Here is a 23,823-nt window from a genome sequence, read left to right as displayed (position 1 = left end):
ATCTTCCTTGTGGAGAGGTGAGCCTAGAGGTGGAGAATCAGAAAAGTTTTTATAGTTGTTATGGTAGCTTGATTTATGGTCTGTTATATTTGTCCCAAAGCAATAAATCTTGGCACTTTTTAAATGCTATGTTGCTAAGAGAAATATTGGATCACTTTAAAACTGCAAGGGATGATTTTGTTATATTACAGCATTTCTACATTGATAATTTCAATTTTTTAGTTATAATAGTACCACACTGGTATAAAATAAAAGAAAGTTTATGAACTTTTTAGAAAAGATTTTATTTATTTACTTGAGAGAGAGAGCGAGAGTGTAAGAGGAAGAGAGAGAGAGAGAGTGCACGAGTGGGAGGGGAGGGGCAGTGGAGAGAGAGAAGCAGACTCACCTTGGAGCAGGGAGCCCAACGTGGGGTTCGATTCCAGGACCCTGAGGTCATGATCTGAGCCGAAGGCAGTTGCTCAAATGACTGAGCCACCCAGTCGCCCTGAAAGTTTATGAACTTTTAAACTTTTTTCAAAATCAATACCTTTTCCTGGGGTGCCTGGGTGGCTCAGTCAGTTAAGCCTCTGACTCTTGGTTGGAGTCTACTTGGGAATCTTTCTCTCTCACACTCCCTCTGTCCATCCCCCACCTCTAAAATAAATAAATAAATAAATCTTTAAAAGAATCAAATAGTTTGACTTCCACATCATTGTTATTTCCTGGGCACACAGCATGCCATGTTCGAAGACTTTTACATGTTCCCTGAATGTTTGCAATGTACCTTAGCTTACTATCAACTCCAATGAAAATATACAAATATAAATCTGCAATGTGTTTTTTATCTAAGAAGGTAATTTCCCCATGACTTTTTTACCTCGCCTCTAGCACTGACACTGTTGTATATATTTCACTTGTACCGGTCACGGTTTTATTAGGCAAGAACTCACACAGCATTATGTATTTTCATAATACCTTGGGCTTAGTTGAGAAATGTCGTATCCTTTTTCTCCAGCCTCCTTCTCTCAGCCACATCTATTCATGACCTAATTCCCCCTCAGATTGTGGTGATATGAATGGGTCACAGGTTAATAAGTTTGCTTTTCAGAAATAAGGCAACTCCAATTTGATTTTTATTATGCATTTATTCCTCAAGGATCATTTCATATTTATTGAAAGTTGGTAAAACAACAGTTGTTTCCAGACTGATAGGGATCTGGTAATCAATGTGAAATATATCTGTAAAACAAATAGGGATTTACTTTTTTCCTTGTGAAAACATTCCAATGGCTGAAACAGCCATTCTAATGGTGATATTTGAACTTTTTAAAGATACTATTTTAAAAGAGAATATTTTTTTATTCTTTTATATATGTTGCTACATTTTCTTATGAAGATTTTTAAAAAATTAAAAGAAGTTTTATTAATGTAAATGTTTGAATTCCAAGTAAATGGCATAATCTGGTATAAGAAACTATTCATGAATATTTTACTTTTTTTTTGTGGAGGGAATGATGACTGAATCAGAAATCCATAGAAAGAATATCTAAGAACTTCTATCTATACATAAATTCATCAGGATATAGATGTACTTTGCATATTGTTTCTTTATTAACCAGGAGCTGCTTTGGTTATTTGGGCTGAGGTGTTGCTGGCCCGAGATGCACTCCCTGATTACATATGTAAAGGAATATACATTAAGTTGAATAGAAAGCTGATAGCAATGTAGGCTAAGTGCATTTAATTAGCTGCTTATTCAAATGCCCTATTCATTATTTCTCCCCCTAAGAATGAGACAGTTGTGTGTGCGTTGTTTGTATGTTTGTATGGTGGAAGCAGGGAGGTGAGGATATCGGTACAGTTTTTTAGAGGGATCCTGGGGAAGAGAAGCGATAAAGACTTCATTTATGAAGTACACAGTTGAGCATGTACAGGACCTAACAGGTTGAATTTACTTATTCTATGGCATTTCCACATTGATCGGGTGAATTTTCTAGTTAAAAATGTTAGTACCACACCAGTGTAAGCAGAAAGCCATCATAATATCAACACGTCAGTACAAAGCTCTAGTGGTTCAGAAGAGCTTTGGGTGAAAATGGGGGTAGCCACCGGCTTCCTTAATCATGCAGGATTCCCTCGAGGTGAAATAGTAGTGGGATAGAAATAGTCATTTGAGGTTTCGGTTGTGCCTTTTGAAATATAACTTCTTATTTTGTGAGACTCTTGGCAAAAGTAAAGAAAAAGGACAAGGCAATAAATATCTAATACAGTGTTGTTATTGACTTATTTATTTAAAAATATTTACTTGTTTTTAGTTTCAGGTGTACAAAATAGTGATTTGGTGTTTATGTACATTAGGAAATGGTTACCACGATAAGTCTAGTTAGCCATACAGAGTTGGTGTAGTTTATTGACTATATTCCCTATGCTGTACATTACATCTCTGTGTGTTATTTATTTTATAACTGGAAGATTGTACCTCTTAATACCCTTCACCTATTTCATCCATCCCCCCATCCCTATCCTTGCTGGCAACCACCAAGCGCCACTTTATTATCTATATTTACGAGTCTGTCTCTATTTGTTTGTTCACTTGCTTGTTTTTTTTTAGATTCTACGTATAAGTGAAATCACATGGTATTTGTCTTTCTCTATCTGAGTTATTTCACTTAGCATACTCTTTAGTTCCCTCCATGTTGTTGCAAATGGCAAGATCTCATCCGGTTTTATGGCTGAATAATATTCACATACCCCCTCCCATCTTCTTTATTCATTCATCCATGGATGGACACTTGGGTTTCTTCCATATCTTGGCTGTCGTAAATAAAGCCGTATTAAACATAGGTGTACATATGTCTTTTTGAATTAGTGTTTTCATTTTCTTCGGATAAATACTTAGAAGTGGAATTGCTGGATTTGTATGGTACTTCTATTTTTAATTTTTTGAGGAACCTCCATACTGTTTTCCACAATGGCTGCATCAATTTACATTCCTACTAATACTGCACAAGCGTTCCCCTTTTCCCACATCCTTGCCAATGCCTGTTATTTTTTGTCTTTTTGATAATCACCATTCTGACAGGTGTAAGGTGATAGAATGTTTTTAAAAATCATCCTTCGACTGAACATGATAGTAGGGAAGGAATTGCAAATCTCATTTTATCTGTTAATCCACCTCAAAAATAACCATTCACGTACAATAATTTAGATAAAGACATCTGGAGTTAAGACAGACCTGAATTCAAATCTCAGCTCTGTGTCTTAATAGTTCCATGACCCCTGCAAAGTTTTGAAATTTTCTGACTTCCAGTATGTCAAATGAGAATGGTAATGAAATGTCTTCTTCATAAGGTTATTGTAAACATTAAAGAAAAATAACATATGTAAGGTTTAGTAGAATACCTGGCATATTATAATAATCCCAGACACGCAGCTTTAGAAAAAAGAGGGTAAAAAAAAAAGAATGAAATATTTAAGAAAAACAAACATTTTTTGCTATTTACCAGATCTTCAAACCAGGCTGTTGGTTTTTCCCTAGAGTTACATAGCTATTTCTCTCTCTCCCTCTGGGGGGGAGGGGGAGGGGGAGAAGAAGGAATAAGTGACCTGTTAAAAGTACAGAAAAACCATGCCTGACCTTGAGGCAGAGTTTATGAATTCTGAAAGGGTGAAGAAAAATCTAATAATTAACTATGTACCCACTATCCAAACAATTATTGTGGGAGTCCCAGTCCAGGTGTTTCTAGCACAACTCTGCAGGTTTTAGCAGGCTCTCTGTACCGTAGCTCAGCAGCCTTCAGCGAGAGGGTGGCTATGCCCAAGGCCAAAGTGGGCACGGATGGTGTTTTCCTTACACTTGGGGATCCAGAGTCTTTTTGAGGAAGGGAAGTGCAAATGAGCTGAACAACTTGCTTCTTTTTGAATGAGAAGTCTTAAAGGCTGATGATACAAGAATAGCTCCTTCAACCCACCTTTTCAGCTCTGGGCATTTTTTGAAGCATTTTATGATTTAAGTCATGCTGATAGCAAGTCACTGAAAAGACTGGACCCAACATGACTTTTATTTTAACTGAGTTGCTAAGTTGCTATGGATTTATGTCAATGTCCAAGATATAGAAATAATGGAACTTGCTTTGCCCAATACTATAATTTTGCTTATGTAGACATTGTCAAATTAGGAAACATTTAACAGAAATGTCCCTAGTCTGTACCCCATTTAAATAGGCAACTCCCCTCATTCCCTTTGCATAAACCATGTCACAATATACCTTAACCTTCTCATAAAAACAGGGGCCAGATTCTGTTCCTATCAGATGCTTATTCACTTGCATTGGACTGATTTAAAATAATGTTTCATTAACCCATATGGGAAGTCCAAGACTGTAAGAGAGCTTCTGTATATGGATATAATGCAATTGATATCTATTTGATTATGAGAATAATTTTTCTTCCTTCTCTCTTTCAAAGGAAGAAGCAGTGGAGATTTTTCTACCATGTGACTTCAGAAGGTTTATGGGTGCTTTGACACAGCCTTTAAATTGTTAGGATTTTTTCAATTTGGAAACAAAAGGGTGTGTTTTTCTATGTAGTCCATCTTTTGTCTTTGATTTGAAATGACTAAGAAAAGAATCTAATAGTTTTAAGTCAAAATAGTGATACAATTATTTTAAACACTATTATATTCAGAAGATCCTGTATTTTAATTTGACACTTTTTTTTTCTTGTGGGGTACAAATAAGTGGTAGAGAAATGATTTTGGAAAAAGGAATAGTAACATGTAGAATACAAAAGTTCACTTTGACTTCAAAAGAAGATTCTTTCTCTCTCTTTCCTCCTTTCTCTCTCTGTCTCACACACACACACACACTTACACACTTACTAATGTGTTTAGTTAACATTGGCCCACTATAATTAATTTGTGGTTTTAAAATAATATCTGTTGTTTACATAGCTTCTCACTATCAGAACCTGATTTGAAAGATAGTAAATGCTGAGTTGGAATAGAAAATCTTTCCTGGCAAAGAGGGCAAAGATTCCAATTTTATTTAGTGCCCTAAATTGACAAAGGAGTTTCTACCCTTCAAATTTTACAAAATTAAAACTGCATGCACGGGGCTCTGTTGATTTAAGTCACTCAGTTTGGCAGAAGGAGATGTTTGCTGAGGTGAGCTTGTCGCTAGGTGGCCAGGACCCAGAGCCAGGCCCCAGCTCTGGCTGTGTGGCTGTGGGAGGCAGGTGCCTCGGTGTCTGATGGGCGGTGCTCTGCCAGCTTCAGGGCACTGACCACCCCTTGCAATGGGCACGCATTCCCACTGGGCCTTTCCCTTGCTCACCAGCAACCCCACTTCTCGTGTGCCCATTACAGGGTGATTCCTGGGAGCGAGGAAGACATGGGGTGGCTGAGATCCTTTGCCTCCTCGTATTCTCCTTCCCTCCCCTACTTTTCCTCAGCTTCTCCATTCTCTTGCCCCCTTAGAAAAAGAGAGAAGCCAAACTGCAATTAAAGTGGCTTTTTTCTGAGCTACTGGCCTTTAAGGGGTCTTTATGGGAAAGCTGAAATTCAATCTACTTTCAAGAAAAAGAATATTTCTTTATACAAACACGATCTGGCCGGCTGTAGGTGTTCCAGGAGAGAACAAGTACTCAAAATACTAAAAAAAAAATCATCTCTAAAGGATTGAACAATAACCACCAGGGTTCAGGAGATTTCCTGGGGATTAATGAGTAGCTGGGAAGAATCCGTGGCCTTCAACTGTACTCCGGGCAATTAACCTCAGCTAGTCGGTACTTGCTAAGAAATGCCCTGCACTGTGGCGCTGATTGCCATTGTGAGGTACAAACATAGAAGAACACTTTCAGTGTGATTTTATTTCAATGTGCCCTTTGCTTCTGAAAGACTGTGTAACATCGTGTGGAGCATTTGGTGGCTAATAACATAGCGCGCGTTACCCGACCATACACGCCTCATCACATTAACCAAGCTGATTGGAATAATGTTGGAGGGAAGAAATTAATATTTTATTGTGGTAAAAAAAATGTGGAGAAAACCTGTTAAAATATGAACTACGCGGCCAAGGTTGTATCGAGTTTAGAGCAAACCAGGTATGATTTTATCACAATTAAAACATTTCTCTTCAGAGTAAGGGCTTTTTTTTTCTTTCTTTTTTTTTTCATGGATATAAGATGCCCTCAAGAAGTTTAAAAAAAAAAAAGTCGTCTGTCATTTTCTGGCTAAACTTTATGCTAACAAAGTAGTTCGTTAGTTAAAAGATTTGTGACCCAAGTTCACTTTGGTTTTAATTTTTAAGGGGGAATATGGAAAAATTATTTTTAACCTGATATACTAAGATAGATCCTTCACATTTTTTCACTTATCATTGTGATTCTCAGTTCATTTCATCTGTCAAACACTATCCCAACAGATTAAAAACTGGCTTTGTCATTTATGTTGCTTGCATCTGACATGAACCAACTTTGAGGTTAGAGCTAATGTCAGTTGAACATTCCAGAGGACCTAGGCTGCACATACCTGACCTTCTTCATGATGGTCATTCAGGGAACTAGTGAACTAACTAAGCCTTCATGCCAGGTCCTGAAACATTGAGGGTACCCTTCAGGGGCTTTGCCTCAGGGAGTCTAGAACTCAGTGTTTAATAAATGGATCAGATGCATGTTCTTTAGTTCTGCTTCTTAATTGAACACAACTTAAAATAACTCGTTCTGGAAAATGTAAAGCAGTACAGAAGCCGGTGAAGAAATATGTATTTCCAGATACACCCCTCCCCCCAAAAGGCAAATACCAGGAGGAGACAGACTGGCACTATAGGGACTGGGGTACAGTTTGTGGTGTCAGACTGGTGTCCGAGGTCATAACAGGTGGAGGTGAGTGCGCCTGTGCCTGGCAGAGTGACTCAGAGCCTGGGGGCCTGCACCTTGCTCGAATATTCTTTGGAACCATTCTGTGGATGGGCTTAGCTTCTAAATGGGGCAGGGACTGAATGCTAGAGAGGAGACCATACATTTCCTCTGCCTATCAAGAAGGAGTCTTCTCCAGTCTCATGGCAGATAGAAATGTAATGGCGCTTTCCTGGAGTGAAGGTGTCTCGTTTTCTAATTCCAGTATGTGCAAACTCACATGTTAAATGGGGGTAGAACAGTTAGCTACAACGATAACAAATTTTGAAATACGCGAAGCTAAAATGACAAGTTCAAATTCATTCATTCAATAGATAAATATGTAAATAGGAAGAAAATTAGAGGACAAGTAGCACTACTACAAAAAATAGGAATGGCTTAAATTAAGGTGAGTTGAAATCCAGGCTCAAGTTTTAAACTCATGTCAAAAACTGATGCCCTGTGTGTCACTGATGGTGTCTTAATAGCTGAGGCTCATGAGAGGTGATGGTTCCACGCACACACATGGAAGGAACAGGGAGTTGTAACTGTTAGGTGCAAGACCTCTGGAGTCAGAACTTCTATCTGCTACCCATCCAGCCGTGTGCTGAGGCTTGTGCAACCCTGAACAGGTCATTAATCTCTTCATGTCCCAGTCCCCCAGGCTGCCTCTAGGCCTCAGTGCCTTACTCTTTAACAGAGGTGTTGCTTAATTATTTAAATACTTGGGAGAGTACGAGTTTTGGTTTGCCCATTGGTTGTGTCAGTAGGATTTGGGTCTTGGTATTATATCTAAAGGGGGTAGTAAAATGGGGATACAAATTCCCCGCAGGACTACTGTGAAGATTTAAAGATGATGACAGCCCAGGAGGTAAAATAGATTATTGAATTCAATCCTCACCACAGCAAGGCAGGTATGATTGAAATCCTTGTTTTATAGATGTTGACACAGGTACAAAGACACTCATGTGATGCTTTTATCACATAGTAAGTGTTCAGTGAAGTTAACTTTAGAGGTTTTGGTTAAGAAAATATTCTTTTGTTGGAATTGTTAAAAAAAAAAAAAAACCAACCCAGGGTATTAGTTTGAGAGGGTTGGCATAGCAAACTACCACATACTGGATGGCTTAAGTAATAGAAATGTATTTTCTCATAGTCCTGGAGGCTATGGGTCTGAGTCAAGGTGTCAGGGGATTGGTTTCTTCTGAGGCCTCTTTCCTTGGCTTATGGATGGCCATCTTTCCTCTGTGTCTTCCCATGGCCATCCCTCTGTGTGCATCTGTGTCTTAATCTTCTCTTCTCATAAGGACGTCTGTTATCTTGGATTAGGACCCCTCCATGACCTCATATTAATTTAATTATGTGTTTAAAAAACACTATTTTCACATAAAGTCACATTCTGCATTATGGAGTAAGGACTTCAATAGGTGATTTTTGTGGAGGTACAATTTAGGACATTGAGAAGGGCAAGTAAAAACATTCTGAGGGTAAACAGCCCAGTCTAGGAGATCTCAGTAATAAAATCGTAAAACCACGGGTATAGAGCTCTCTCCAGCCGTGTCCTTAGGCTTAGTGTCTTGGCACATAATGAAGAATGTCTGTAACTCTGACCACCTCAAATTATGCAGTTGAACCACTGAAAGTTCCTTTCCCTCAACCCAAGGACTTTGATCCCTCAAAACTCTTTAAAAAACAGCAGCCTCAACAGAACAAACCTTCCATGGTCACAGATCTCTGTTCATATTTTAGTAACAAAGGGTTTCAGATTATCAGGGAATTCCTATAATAAGGAAGTTAAGTCATAGAGGATTATTTCTTCCCTCTACCTTCAGTCCACCAAGACCAAATTCAATTGCCACCCCCTCTGTCTTTTAGATAAGGGAGAGATGGCTTGAAAGTATTCCCCCACTTTGGTATTAGCGCAGAGTGATGGGACTATATGCCCCTGAATGTTTGTAGATGTTCCTGGCACCTAGAGGATATTTAGCTAAGAGGAGGGGGAAAGAATGGTTTGGAGCAACAGATGGATGGGCAGCCTTGAAAATTTGTGGCAAAACCCACACGGTCAGAGTGTAGAAGTGTAGGTATGCTGCTTCATTCTCTTCTAGATGATTCTCACCTAGAAGTTCCTGCTTGGGTTCTGCTTTTGCTAGTTTGACAATCATTGTTTATTTTTATTCTTGTGCCTTGGGCATTATTCTTTTTGCTTTTGATGCCACTGCCTGTATGTAAATAAATTTGTCTGTTTTTATTTTACTCTTTTGGGACATTACATGTTGATCAAGAGGCTAGAAGAGAATAGTTAGACATTCATGCAACAAGTAGTGCTAAAAGAGGCTTCAAGAACACAGACTTTCATTTTCCACTGAAAAAATATAAATAGACTGAATGTTAGTAGTAATTTTTAAATGATTTAAAAAATGGTTGGTTTCAGAATTCTGAAGAAATATTTCTTAATTTTTATCTTTTAGCACAAGGATAAACATTAGTGTTGTACTTATTTTTATGGCAATATTCCATTTTCCTATAAAATTATTCCCTAATTTTATATGATATTGTAGGACATATGCAATAAAACCCTGCTATTTCATGTTATTCCTTTTCTCTGTCCCTCCTCTCAATTTACAACCATGAAAATGTACGCTACATCACAAACCAGATTTTAAAAATCTCAAACTAGATTGAACTACTCTTTCTTGTATTTTTTAAGTAAAAGTTTGACTGCAACTTGCTTATAATGGAAAAGAGGCTGGGATTTTGGAGGCAGGGGTTCAAATTCTTGCTCCCCCATTCAATATTTTGTTGACTTAGGCAAGTCTTCCCCAGGCTTAGTGTCTTCATCTGTAAATGGAAAAATGAATAGGAAAACATTTAGAATGTACACATCAGACACTACTGGATACTATTCTGTTGCCTAAGAATGAATTTACCCTGGCTAAGAGTGAAGTGTGTCTCTTCTCCACACTTTCCACAATTGGCTTTCTCTTTGAAACACATTAGGGATAATTATTAGGAATAAATACCAATAAAAATAGCAACAGCAATCAAACCACCACAATAACATAATAAAAGCTAATATTTATTTACGATGTGCCGGGCACCAGGCTAAGTGCTTTACACGGGATTCTTTTTTTACTTGTCATCACCATTTCACAGGGGAGTTGCTATTAGTCCCATATTACTGATAAGAGAAGCAAATGAGTTAAACAAATTGATCAAGATCACACCTTTGTGCTACTAAATAGCAGTCAGGATTCGTTTAATGGGATGTCTCATATAGAAACTAATGAAGACTCTTGGATACATAAAGGAATAAATTATGGTTCATTTCCATTTCAAATTGCAAAAGAACTGAAAGGAAATTGAAAGGAAGAAAATTCTAAATTATAGAACTAAATAAATAAAAATAATTTCCTGTAACCTCTGGCCAACTGATTGGAAATTTTCAAGTACAGCCTCAATTCAAATTGGGTATAGATGAAAGATAGTCTATACAGCTATCGGTCAATCTCTCACAAGAAAACTCTGTGAGTTCCATTCTTTTTGGTGGACACATAGCAATGTTTCTAAAGTCATACATTTTCTTCCCCCAACCTGAAGGATAAGTAATAAGGTATTTTTAGAAGGGGAAAAAAGATCAACGGAAATTCCTTAAGTCTTTGTAATTCTTCAAATTCTAATTGAATAGATTTATATAAGCAATTATAATTATAATTCAAATTTCATAAACTTGACAGGTGCCTGGATGGCTCAGTTAGTTAAGGGTCTGCCTTTGGCTCAGGTAAATGATCCCAGGGTCCTGGGATTGAGCTCCACTTGGGGCTATCTGTTCAGCAGGGAATCTGCTTGTCTCCCTCTCCCTCTGCCTGCCTCTCCCCATGCTTGTGCTCACTCTCTCTGTCAAATAAATAAATAAAATCTTTTAAAAAATTTCATAAACTTGAAAAAATATTATGTTACAGAAATATGATTACAGAGGTACATTCAAGATATATGGGTAAACTAAATTCCTTTAAAAAACTTTATTCAGAAATGTTTATAATCTTTTTCAGTTTGTAGTTGGGTGTTTTAATAGCTCAGTGTTCTTGAATGTGTGCCCTTAGGATGTGGTGGGTTAGACAGGATTAAAATAATAATAGTCCCACTGTCTGGACAGTGGATTCTTACCTTAGGGATAATTATCCCTGAAAAGGGGGTTACTATACTTAAAAGGGCTTGCATATACCTACATGGAAGTAACATAGCATCTTTATCCTTCTGATAAAATTTAAAAATAATTCAAAGAAATATTGTAGACAAAACACATGATATTGAAACTGGTGTATATCCCCTTTCTTCTGCATCATTCCCATTTCAGAAAGACTTCAGTGCATTGTGGGAAGACTGTGATGGTAGATGAATTTTGAATAGGTTTTGACTGAATGGAAACATGACAGTCTAAGCTAGGGGGACAAAGGATTCTCTTACAGTCTCTGTACAATTAACAAATAGTCCTTGGGACAAGGGACAAGTCATCGAATTCTGGGGAAGGAGGAAGGTCAATGACTCCTTTGCTGGTGCAATGCCTCAAATGAAAATCTCTCCCGTTTAGCAGGTAAAATTAAAGGAAAGAAAACAACTTTGCACAAAGAGCTAATTCCTCATGGGATACTATTAAACAACATAGGGGATTACTCACTGAGGAAATATGGAGGATCAACACATTCATTGTGTCTGTAGCAGGAGTTGTTTTAGCATGTCTGAGTAGTATTTTTGGGGGTTCAATGTGTTCAGTCTATTTAAAGTAGGGATTTAAGAAAAAAAAAGTAGGGATGTGATATCCAAACATAATCTAATCAGAAGTTTTTGTCTAACTTGGTCAAGGGTCCGAACTTAAAGAAGGTTGATCCTGGGGTGCCTGGGTGGCTCAGTTGGTTAAGCTTCCAACTCTTGGTTTCGGCTCAGGTCATGATCTCATGGCTGGTGAGATGGAGGCTGCCCCAGCCACTCCCCCTGCATACCCCTTCTCTCTGTCAAACAAATAAATCTTTAAAAAAAATGAAAAAGAAGTTTGATCCTGTCCACCCCTTCAATTCCCCACATGCTGCTATAGCCTTTCGGATGGTGACTGTCTCTGTCACAACACATATTTGTTTGGTTCCCCGTGTGACCACCTGATCAGTGTTCTTCAAGACTCTGTGGAACTTTCCTTCTGGGATACTTTTTTTCTTTTCTCTTCTTTTCTTTCCTTCCTTCCTTCCTTCCTTCCTTCCTTCCTTCCTTCCTTCCTTCCTTCCTTCCTTCCTTCTTTCTCTTTCTTTCTTTCTTTCTTTCTTTCTTTCTTTCTTTCTTTCTTCCTTCCTTCCTTCCTTCCTTCCTTCCTTCCTTCCTTCCTTCCTTCCTTCCTTCCTTCCTTCTTTTTCTTCCTTCCTTTCTTTTACCTCTCTACTGCCTTTCCAGTGCCCACACAGCAAAGTCATTCACTTATCTATGGGTATGAGTAGTTTGTACATTTGGGCAAGATAACTGTCACACTGCATTGGATTGCCAGTTGACGTGTGTCTCTCCTAGTGAATTAAATATCTTCTATGCCTATTTCTTCAGAAAAAATTAGGTATCTCTATGTCCTGAGGTAGAGTCTATATCTCCTCAACCTTGTACTCCCAGCATTTAGATGCTCAATAAAAGTCTATGAAATGAATTAGCTTTCAATTTGCCTGCATTGCAACTATAGCTCTAAAAATATCTACATCTATTTCCAAGCAGAACATTGTATATGTTAATAACTGTCATTTCTTGAGCACTCACCATGTGCTGTGCTCAAATCTTTATGGATGTTATTTATTTCATTTAATACTAATGGCGTTCCTGTAAGCTCAGCATTAATGTCTCTATTTTATTGATTAAAAAGTAAAGTTGAAGATGAGAGAGATTAGGTACTACTTAGAGAATTCACAGTTCCACAAATATTGCTGCCTTTCTCAGTATCTTCAAAAAGATAAATAAAAATAAACTCAATGCTTGTAACCCATGAAGGCATAAGTTGTAACTCCTGTCTTGAACACAGCCTAACATTTCTGAATACTAGATATCTTCCAACCAATATTTTTCAAGAGTCCCATCTTAGAGTCAAGCAAAGACTCTGATATATAAGCATACAAAGTAGTGAGTAGGGAAGTATGCCAGAATTTCTTTCTTAGAATTACTCAAGTGTTCTGGTACCTCATTTTCCAGAGGTAAATAAACACACTATATGCCAATTAAAGTTCAAATACAGGATTGAATATATTTAAATCAATTTTCATGTTTCCATATTTCATAAAGGAAATAAAATGTAACTGGTTTATCAAATGGAGTAGACTTGGTAAGCAAGCTGGGAACAATTTTATGATTTTTCATCACTACTTCAAACAACTTATGGTGGATTTCCTTCCCTGACCTAGTAAGGAATCTGAGAGAGTTCATACCCCCTCTGTTCATTTTTCTTCAGTGGATTGGGTGATGCCCACCCATAGTGGGAAGAACAAGGCACTTCATTTAGTCTACTGATTCAAATTCTAATCTCTTCCAGAAACATCCTTACAAAGACACTGAAATTATCTTTAATCTGTGCACTCCAGGAGCCAGTCAAGGGGCTATACATAAATTAACCATTACACTACTGTCGACCAACCTGGCCATTGTGTTTTCTTTCTTATATCCTAATGACACCCCATCTTGCCCTTTGGCTTATAGCCTCTTTTTTCTGAGGAGTCTCACTTGGCAGATCTTGGAAAACCATCTGTGATTTGCCCAACATGAGGAGTGCAAGATCTCCCACCACATCCTGTCTTCATGGCTCTGTGGTCATTGGTAGCCCCTTGCCTTCAGATGTTTCCAGGGGTATGGTCTCTGGTTTACTCAAGCTCTAGGAACACAGGTTAATTTTTCTCAGAGATTCTCATCATTTCCCAGGCCACAAAGACCCTTCACTTGACTTGGGGTGAGTGTAAGCATCCCTCTATACTATCCCCTAACACAGTAAAATGCTTCTCTTTCCTAGAGAGATAGCTAGCGAGAGAGGGAACACAGCAGGGGAGTGGGAGAGGAAGAAGCAGGCTCCCAGCAGGGAGCCCGATGTGGGACTCGATCCCGGAACACCGGGATCATGCCCTGAGCCGAAGGCAGACGCTTAATGACTGCGCCACTCAGGCGCCCCTCTCTTTCCTAGAGACACATGCCAGCCTGTATGTCTTCAAGTAAACCTCTCTCTCTCTCCACACTCCACCTTCCCCAATAAGTGTCTAGTCTTTCCATCTATAGGCTGGTGGAGGGAGATTGGTAATGAGACCACAGAGTTGGGGTTTGGCCACCCTTTAGCTTAGTGAGACATGAATAGTGTTATGGACTAAATGTTTGTGTCTCCCCCAATTCACATGTTGAAATCTAATCCCTAATGTATTAGTATCTGGAGGTGTGGACTTTGGGAGGTAATTAGTTCATGAAGGTAGAGCCCTCATGGATGGGATTATATCTTATAAAAAAAAAAGAGGCCAGACAGCTAGCTAGCTTTCTTTCCCACCAGGTAAGGATACAAGGAGAAGTCAGCCATTTGCAACCTGGAAGATGGCTTTCACCAGATCCCAACCATACCAGCATCCTGATTTCAGCCTCCAGGACTGTGATAAATAAGTTTCTGTTGTTTTTAAGCCACTTGGTTTATGGTACTTTGTTATACTAGACCAAAAGAAGACAGATGGTGTGGTACCAGCAAAATGGCCCAGGAAAGATGTCCATGGCCCAATTCCTGGAAGCTGTGAATATGTATGGTAGGTGTCTAAAAAGACTTTGCAGATGTAATTAAGGTTATATCCCTTAAGAAAAGGACATAATCCTGGATTATTCCAGTGTGTTCAATCAAGTCACACGCACCCTTAAAGGGAGAGAATCTTTTCTGGCAAGAGGCAGGAGAGATGAGGTAGAAGATGAGGGCAACAGAGATGCAAAGTATAAGAAGGATTCAACCCATTGCTTCTGGTTTTGAAGACAAAGGGAGCCGGAAGCCAGGGAATGAAGGTGGCCTCTAGAAGCGAGAATGACCCCTAGCTGGCAGCCAGCAAAGAAATGGGGACCTCTGTTCAGCAAGTGCAAAGACTGAATTCTGCATACTTACCTCCTCAATGACCTGAGAGCAGATTCTCCCCCAGAGCCTCCAGATAAAAACCCATTTCTGCCGACATCTTCATTTTACTCTGTGAGACCTTAAGCAGAGAACCCATCAAGCTTTCCTGGACTTATGAATGAAAAAGCAACAAGATATTAATCTGTGGTTTCAAACTGCTAAATTCGTGGTGATCTCTTACAACAAGAATAAAAAACTAATACAGATGGTTTGGCTGCTCTTGAGAATAAAGGAGGCAATTCTCTCCATACTGTCCTTTCCTTTGTAGTCTCAGCCGAGATCACAAGAAAAGTCCCATTTAATATCATGTTGCACATTTCCTTTTCTCAAGTCAATGCTCAGCTACCTGCCACTTCTCCGGAGTCTGATAGAGGCCAGCAGGCTCATCACAAGCAACACCCAGAGAAATTCTCAGCCAGAGGCAGGAACGGGGCAGGCAGTAGATTAATATTTTGTGTATTTCTGTTACAAGAGAGCTAAATGTGAACTCTAAGACACAATTTCTATTTTATTGAGTATATATAAACAGTGGAAATGAATGCTTACATTTATGTTCAGGAATTATGTTCCTAAAACCCATGGATTTTCAAGGCAACCTGCTCAGCTTCACAGAAAGTCTCAGTTGCCTACATTTTTCTTCTGTTTGTGTTTTCCCATTTCTCTGCCATAAGATATCAGAAGGGGAGGAGGCAGCATGCAAGATTAACTGTATTATAATTATTTGGTTGCTGTGTGAGGTAGAAAGAGATGCTCAAATGTGAATTGCCACGATGTTGATGTTTCATGGGTGGAGGGATGAGGTGGGATTTGGGAGCACAGAGCTGGTGAATTAATGCAAGACATAAAATGAGATTTCTGAATCAGTACTTTGAGGGCTGCAGAGTCTATGTGCCATCTCCCACCCTGAACAACCTCCACAACGGAGGAATAGAGCTGGCACTGAACTCATCAGAAGTCAGGAGGGTTCTTATATGTTGGCTCTTGGACTGGGAGGGTATATGGCACTTCTGAGCTGAATTCCTCAGGATGGGCTAGGGTGAGTCATGGTAACACATAACCCTCACATTGTTGTGTATTAACCCATCCAAAGATTCTGTCTCACTTATCTAACACTGCCTGCCTTGGGCCAGCAAGGGGGAAGTGCTCATTGTGGTCAGTTGGACAATCAGGTCCCTGCTCTACATTCACTTCCAGAACCACTGAAGCAGAAGGCTAGCAAGGTGGTGAATCATACCAGGTTCTTAAACCTTTACCCGGAAGTAGCATTTCTGCTTCCATTTCATTGGCCAAAGTCAGTCACATGACCACAGCTTACTTCCAAGTAGGCAGGGAAGTGAAATCCTGCTGTGTTCCTGAAGACAGAGAGCTGGGTGTTATTTGGTTGGCACTAATTGCTACAACAGTCAAGGAGCCTCCTTAAACTCCACTTGGGATAGGAGTAGATTGGGGCTGGAAGAATTGGTGTGTTTACAGATATATAAAGTAGCTTTTTCTCATCTTTCTTTTTGCGCTAATATCTTGTGGTGAATTATATTTTATCAATTGAAAACCATATCAAGAATATGAATTTTATAAGAATATGGCCAAGATGTGAAGTTTATTTTTTGTCCCACTTTATGGGAAGATATTATTGGGATAAGAAATTAAATATTTTCCTATTTTGAACCTCATAAGAAATATTCAGTGTTACCATATACGGAAATGCTAGCAGTTCACCATCGGTGATATGAAATATGCACCCTCTGTGCCTGACTGGTTGAGTATATCGTGGGGGACCCTCATATCTGTGTTTGGTAAATAACTCCCCAGGTGAACCTGAATAGCACTTTTTTTGAATCTGCTTTATTATGTTAAAATAAGTATCAAAGCATAAAACATTTAATAAATTTATTTTTTAAAGCATCTATTAGTAGTGAAAGGGATGGGGTAAAGTAAATTGCATATTTTATTTTATTTTATTTTAATTTAATTTTATTTTATTTTATTTTATTTTATTTTATTTTATTTTATTTTATTTAAAAGCTCAGTTGTGTCCATGGTCTTAATGTGTCTCAAAGGCAAAAATGCCAGGTATTTCTGTTGCATCCCAGATCTTTTGCATACTCTTGGGAAGAGCCTGGGAGGTGCCCAGGTCTTAGTGACAGCTGGCATTTTACCTCCTGCTGCTGTTGTCTGCACATACTTGTTTTCCTCATGGAAGTCTGGACAATGTTCGTCAGTGCCCCATCTATACAATTTTTATCCTAAACAAACCTGCGTGCCCCCAAATACTTCCAAATTCTCATTCGACATTGAGACCCTGGGACTCTATGGACTTGAGTACTTAAAAAGAGTGATTTCCAAACTTTTGAGGTAGCAACACTACTTTTGGCAGGGATTGTGCAAGAAGGTGGTTGCTGGGAAGTCTGATTTTCAGAGCTCCCTGGGAAGCCCCCAGGAAGTCTGCTTGTCAAAATACCTTACCTCCCTCCTCACTTTATAAGCCATTCTATTTAACCAGGCAGAGGACTTCCAGGAGAGCTATGTGGAAAGCCAAGTATCTCCTGGTCAGTAATAGGTTCGGCAATATTCATCTATGAAAGAAGAATTGATGTGTCAGGTTGCTCATCTTTATTGTTGGCCTTCTCCACTGGACTGTGAGCTCTGTGAACACAGGGACTTTTGTCAGTTTAGCTACTGCTGGACCATGTGTCTGACAGAGAAGAGGCATTTGATAAACATTGGTTAAATGAGTTAAGGTTACATTCATCCATGGGAAGGTCCTGAGACAGCAGGACACGGGGCACACATTTCAATGGTTAATATGCTGGGCTTTAGGGGAAAACTAAGTTTGAATACCAGTCCTCTCCCTTGTTATTTCTGTGCCCTTGGACATTTATTTAGCCTCTAAACTTTAATTTCTCCTTATAAAAGGCAGATAGTAGTAACCCTCTCACTTTTGGTAGGATTATAAGAGATAATGCCTATAATATATCCAATATGGTTCCTAATACATGGCAGGGAATATGTAGGTGTTATTACTATTACTATCTAATGGGGAGAAAAAGAGGCGGAGACTCACATTTTAGGGCTGAGGGTGGGAGAGGCTGGGATAAGCCATAATTAATGGGGGAGCACTATATTAGAAGGGGGGGAAGTTAGGGAGACCCCAGAACTTCCCCACCATGTCCCAGGTGGCTCTCTGAATTTGGTTTTTATAAAGAGCTGAGGTATGGGACCTCTGTAGATGTCTTTAAAAATAGACGTACATGGACATATGTGTAAAATCAACATTTACAGTTACACCAACATGTATGTAGATATATGTGAAGTGAATTGAAACCGTTTGCATTTGAAGACATTTGAAGAATTTTAAGAAAGGTCTTGCGGTCTTAGGGGAGGGTGAGGGGGTGGGGTGGGGGAGAATCCCAGAATGTCACAAAACCAGAAATAGGAACCTCAGTGCTCTAAACACTTGGCATGTCTTGCAATTGCAGAATATCTAATTATCTTCATTTGCATGCCACAAAAGGAGTGAAATATGATCTCTCCTGCTACGTTAACTGTTCATTGGCCTCATGACGAGCTCATGTATCTGCGACAGAGTCCTCACTACCCAGCCACTGAGTGGAAAAATACACATGGTATTGGTCACAGGGACAGAGTTCTGTGAAGATGATCCAGACACATGTCATGATCTGTGGGAAAGGAATCCTGACTGTATTTTGAGACTTCAAAGACATAAGCCATTGGATCATTCTTGTTTTCTAAATATGTGAAGACAAGGTGCCTTAAGGAAGCAACCTGAGTGAGGGGACTGGTTATCTTATTTCTTCTAGTGTTTCACTTTCCCTCCAAGATAAATGAAAATAATACCTTCGGTGCTTAGGTGTCAGGATTTTTGTGAAGATGAAATGAGATGATAGGGACAGAAATACATGACCCAAGGAAGTTGGAAGCACTACAGAACTGTTTGCTTTCTGCCTCTTACTTCGTGTTCTTCCTTCTTGTCCTCTCCTTCCCTGCCCTCCTCTCCCTCTTGCTGTCTCTGTAAGCGACACTTATCCCTTGTGGAGGAGAAGATGGTGGATGTCACAGTCAGAAACCAGTGACTTCTGGATGGATTGACTTTTCAACTGTCCAAATGGGCAGGAGGGAAGGTAGCCTTGAGACCTTCTAGTCACATTGCTCTATATATCTAGAAAGACTGTTTTTTTTTTTTAATCCTAAACAAATCTTATGTAAAATCTGGGTATATAAAATAGCTTTGAAGAAAGAAATGCTTTATTTCAAATGGAATAAAAGGTTGGGAATTGGACTTAAAGCCACCTCACATAGCCCTTCCCCAGAATCACCCAGTCCCACAGAGAACAGTGTGAAGACAGGGACTTCTCCAGTCTCCTCATTTGGTGCAAGAGGACATCCCCCCCCCCCCCCCCCGTGACCAAGCCTGCTTCGAGGACTGCAGTGACATGGCAATTCAATGTCTCGTGCTTTGATTAAAGGAATAGCATCCCATACATAATGTGAAGGAATGCATAAGGTTGTGAACTCCCATAATGCAGTGGAATCTTCTTCATTCATTAACTTGTTTTGCCAAGAAAACCTCAACCTTTCTCTGGGCCTCAGTTGGTTCCCCATTTTCAAATAAAGGGGTTGATGAAATGAGCTCCAAGATCCTATAATTTAAAAATTCCATTTTTCTTTTTTTTTTTTTTAATGAAGAAAGGCTTAAGTAGAAGCAAAATAGAGTGTGGTGAAAGACACTGCTGGTGATTATAGTAGGTTTAGTCACCCACAAATATTTTCTCGAATGACTATCATGTGCCAGCCACAATTTGGTTGGGGTATTTGGGATGACTCAGTGAATGAAGTAGAAACAAATGCACTGGTGTTGTGGAGTTGACATTCTATCAAAAGGCAGGGTGTGTGTGTGTGTGTGTGTGTGTGTGTGTGTGTGTGTGTGTCTGTATGCCAATTTATGCTAATGAGGCAGGCAGACCACATCTGGGCTACTAATAATGACCAACCCCACTGAAAATAATGGCAGCTCTTTATGAAGTGTCTACTTGTCCCGGTTTTTTTTCACATTTTACTCTAATCCTTATGACAACTCTATAAGGTGGGTGTTATCCCATTTTATGGATAAGAACACTGAAGCACAGGGCATTTGCACACACTGCCTAAGCCTACCTTTCAAAAGTATGGAGAACCTGGGATTTGCCCCAAACCGCATTCTTTGTCATCAGTAACAGATGCCCTCTGCCAGCAGCAAGGCCAGAGATAACACTTCCACAGAGCAAGTGGGCCATTATAAAGAGTCGCATTTAAGGAAAACACATTTAGTAGTTCATTTAAGCTAATTCAGGAAGTACTATTTTAGGAAGTCAAGAAAATAGACTGTGGTACATATACGCCTTTGCTTTTGGAGCTGGGATGAATAAATGCTATTCTTGGGGTTAAAGGAACCTGAAGATGTGACATCCCTTAGCCTTTCCAAAGTGGCAAAAGCTTGACACTGAGTTGATCTCCACGATTATGAATGCCAGCGTCCCAAGCCAGGACTTCATTCCAAGCGCCCGACTCTCCTGCCTCATTGTCTCTGAGTTGAGTGTGTCAGTTTGCTTTTGCGGTCCTCTGTGTTTATTGATCAGACCCTGTCATCTCCAGGACGGCCCTCCCATGCAATTGAACCCTCCACCCTCCAGGCCCTCCTCCCCGCCTCTCCACAACCTCCGGACACCCTTTCACCTGGGCTGTCAGAATAATGAAGGCTTGATTTCAATACTTTCCCTCATTTCTCTGTTCACTGCTCTGCGGGTTAATGCAGATTCCAAACTTCAACAAGCAGCTGTTAAACATGTCATTAACACTGCTTGGGCTGCAAATGAGACTCTGCTACTGGGATTATTCCGTGAGCTATAGTTTTGTGATGAGCTTTGTCAATCACAGCTGACCTGCTGTGTACCGAATGGAACTCAGATTATCTTCTTTCTTCCTCTGACTCTTGTCATTTTTTTCACGAAGAATTACTATTCTACTCCCTGAAAGATTGATTACTTGCACAAATAAGAGAGTCTGAGACATTAATACAAAATTCACAGGCTTTTCTTTATCTCGAACCTGCAACTCCCTCTACATTTCCTCCTAGTAATTATATTAGAATTGTGTACACTAGGAATTGCCATCTGATTATTATGAAACTAGTTTTGTCATGACAAAAATGAGCTTAAGTCTTGTTTTTTTGGAAAATGATCAGTACAGTGCACTGGATGAGAGAGAAGGAGATTAAATCCAACTTGCTTTCATCCATGAATGCTTTCATCTCTTTTTCAAACACAGGAAATGATTACCACTGCTATAAGCTGCAGTTCATATGAGTGAAAAAGGATAAGGAAATATTGAAAATTCTGTAACCAACAGTAGGACATAATATAGGTCCCTGGCACCCACTGAGCGACACGTACTTTATTTTTCCATACCTCCAATGTCAAGAGTTTCATATTTTCAAGGGAGTCTTACCTTGAGGTGTGACATTACAGACTAAGGAATAAACAAATTGACTTTTTTTTTTCCATTTGGACCCTTTTTTCCAAAGGAAATTAGACAGAAGATAGTATTTACAACATCTAATAACGATTAGCTACAGCACAATGTCAGTTCATGTTTATCATTTACAAAAGAGAGAAGGCAGAGTATTCATTTCACCATTGTATTTTCCAGATGTCGTCAAGTCCTTAGACAGAAGGTTCTTCAAGAGCAGTGACCACGGCCTATTCACCTTTATGTTCCTGATGTCTAGTATGCTGGAACAACTTGGTAAGTACTGTTAGTCAATGAATGAATGAATGAATGAATAAGCAGGCAAGCCACCAACTGTCATCTTGAAGATTCAAAGAGATAAGCATGGTCTGTAATCATCCATACAGAGAGGCATTGATCATGCTCTTTCTCTCTACTTCATACACACACATGTATGCCTTAGCAATGCTGCGATGCCAATTTACCTCCCAAATCAATCTCTACAGTGGGTCTTATTTTTAGTGAGAGGAGATACTGACACTGCTGTATCCATTATCCACTGCCATTATAATGCTATGTAACAAAGCCACGGAACTTTCAGTGGTACACAAGTAAAAAACATTTATTGCTTATTTGTCTGGGGTCAGGTAAGGGTAGGTGGAGTGGCTCTGATGCTCCGGCTGGGCTTGACCACATGCCTGGGAATTGGCTATTGTGTGATCTAAGATGGCCTCCACTTGTCACGTAGGGCAACTCAGCTCTGCTTCACGTGCCTTTCATTCTCCAGCAGACTAGCCTGGGTGTGTCCCCCGCTGATGGCTAGAGTTGTGAATGTGGGAACGTGGAAGCCTGTAGGCTCCTAAGGTCTTGACTTGGAACTGATGCTTCCACTCTATTTTATTAACCCAAAGAAAAAAGAAGGGTTAGAGAAATAGACTCTGCCATTAGAGAAAGAACTTCAAAAACCACATGACAAAGGCACGGTTAGAGGGAAGGATGAGGAAGGTGGCCAGTTTTGCAACTTGTACAGTTGCTGTTAAATAAATCTCTTGAAAATAAAGGAGTACCAGTTACACTGAGTTGACTGCACTTGTGGTTCGGCTTCCTTCTGTGCGACTTTGAATCACACACACATAAAATCAAACTCTTGTGTCTAAATGAGGTCAAAGGAAGGAAGAAATGTGCATTTTCCCCTCATGCTTGGAATCAAGAGACGTGTTCAGCTCCAGGCTGCTCGAAAACACACCCTTTTTCTGCCGCTTGCCGGCATTCTTTCTGCTATGTAGGTGTGAATAAAAGAGCAACAGAGACAGTGAAAAAAATGCCAAGAGAGACAGAAGGTGGATGGAAGGCAGGGAGAGTGGGGGTACAAGGAAGTAATGCAGAAAATCCTTCTCCAGAACTAGAGACTCTCCCATCTTCCCAGTTCTCGCAGAGTTAGCAGAAGAGAGGAAAAGAAGAAAGATGGCTTTCAATGGATCAGTAAGGTGATCACTAAACAAACCCCAGACCCGAGGTTATTTGGGGATTTCATATTTCGACTCATTTCCGTTTTGTGCGCCCCAAACAGTGCTTCTCAGCGTTCAATTTTTTTCTCCATTGATTTTAATTAAGCTCACGATAGGCTAGGAACCCTGATGAACAGGCAGTGTTTTCTATCACAAAGCTATCTCGCTTCTGAGGCAGGAACTCTGGGGCTTGTCCACGTCTTATTCAAAATGTTTTTGCTTCCATCCTGTAGCATGATTCTTAGAATGTGAAATAAAGACACATTCAGCTGCTACACCATAAATATTTTCCACTCTGTAACTGTGAAAATTACCATATTATTCCTGATTCAGGCATGTCATAAGGAATCTGGGATCAGTGATAAGTGCCATATATACAGTAGCTTCTAGGCAGGAAGTGGTGCTTGGTGCCGTTTGTGATGGGACATGCTTGCATACCTCCATTTAGGTGTCTAATCACGTGGCTCCTCTCTCGCTTTCCATCATTTCCTCTTCATCTTGAAGATTCCAGTTTTTGTGTCTCTGACTAGAGCAAGGAACAGATATATTTATTTAGTGTTTGGGAGTTAACCTAATCCATTAATTGTGTTACTTGTGAAGAAATTGCTGCTCTGTCTTTAGGATGAAGAATCCCAAGGCAAGCATCAGAGTGCAAGATTCTTGTACCTATTCACTCCAAAGAAGGTTTCAAGGGTTGGGCTTATTGTTAGAGCAACACCAGTTTCCTGGAGTACAGGGTCACTTCTTTACATAGTCCATCTATCTAAAAAGTGTAACTGTGCAGATTTTAACAATAGC

At 39.6% G+C, this 23,823-nt stretch overlaps 1 protein-coding gene across 13 annotated transcripts in view; it reads left to right on the top strand.

Moving 5' to 3' along the window:
- The window catches only part of TMEM182 (transmembrane protein 182), a 264,818-nt gene that overhangs the window by 117,950 nt on the left and 123,045 nt on the right, over nucleotides 1–23,823 (top strand). For all 13 annotated transcript variants that reach the window (XR_015725105.1, XR_015725106.1, XR_015725109.1 and 10 more), the window contains one exon: nucleotides 21,719–21,814. Coding sequence is in view for 5 of the 13 variants with exons in the window: in XM_087863239.1 (XP_087719365.1) it covers nucleotides 21,719–21,814 (96 nt within the window). In the remaining 8 variants the exon portion in view is untranslated. The remainder of the gene's footprint in view (nucleotides 1–21,718; nucleotides 21,815–23,823) is intronic.

The sequence above is a fragment of the Ursus americanus genome, chromosome 7 (assembly GCF_024610735.1).
Source record: "Ursus americanus isolate L20-20 chromosome 7, mUrsAme1.1.p, whole genome shotgun sequence".
Classification (NCBI taxonomy): domain Eukaryota; kingdom Metazoa; phylum Chordata; class Mammalia; order Carnivora; family Ursidae; genus Ursus; species Ursus americanus.
The sequence above is the reverse complement of the archived record's forward strand: the minus strand, read 5'-3'. Positions and strand labels throughout refer to the sequence as shown.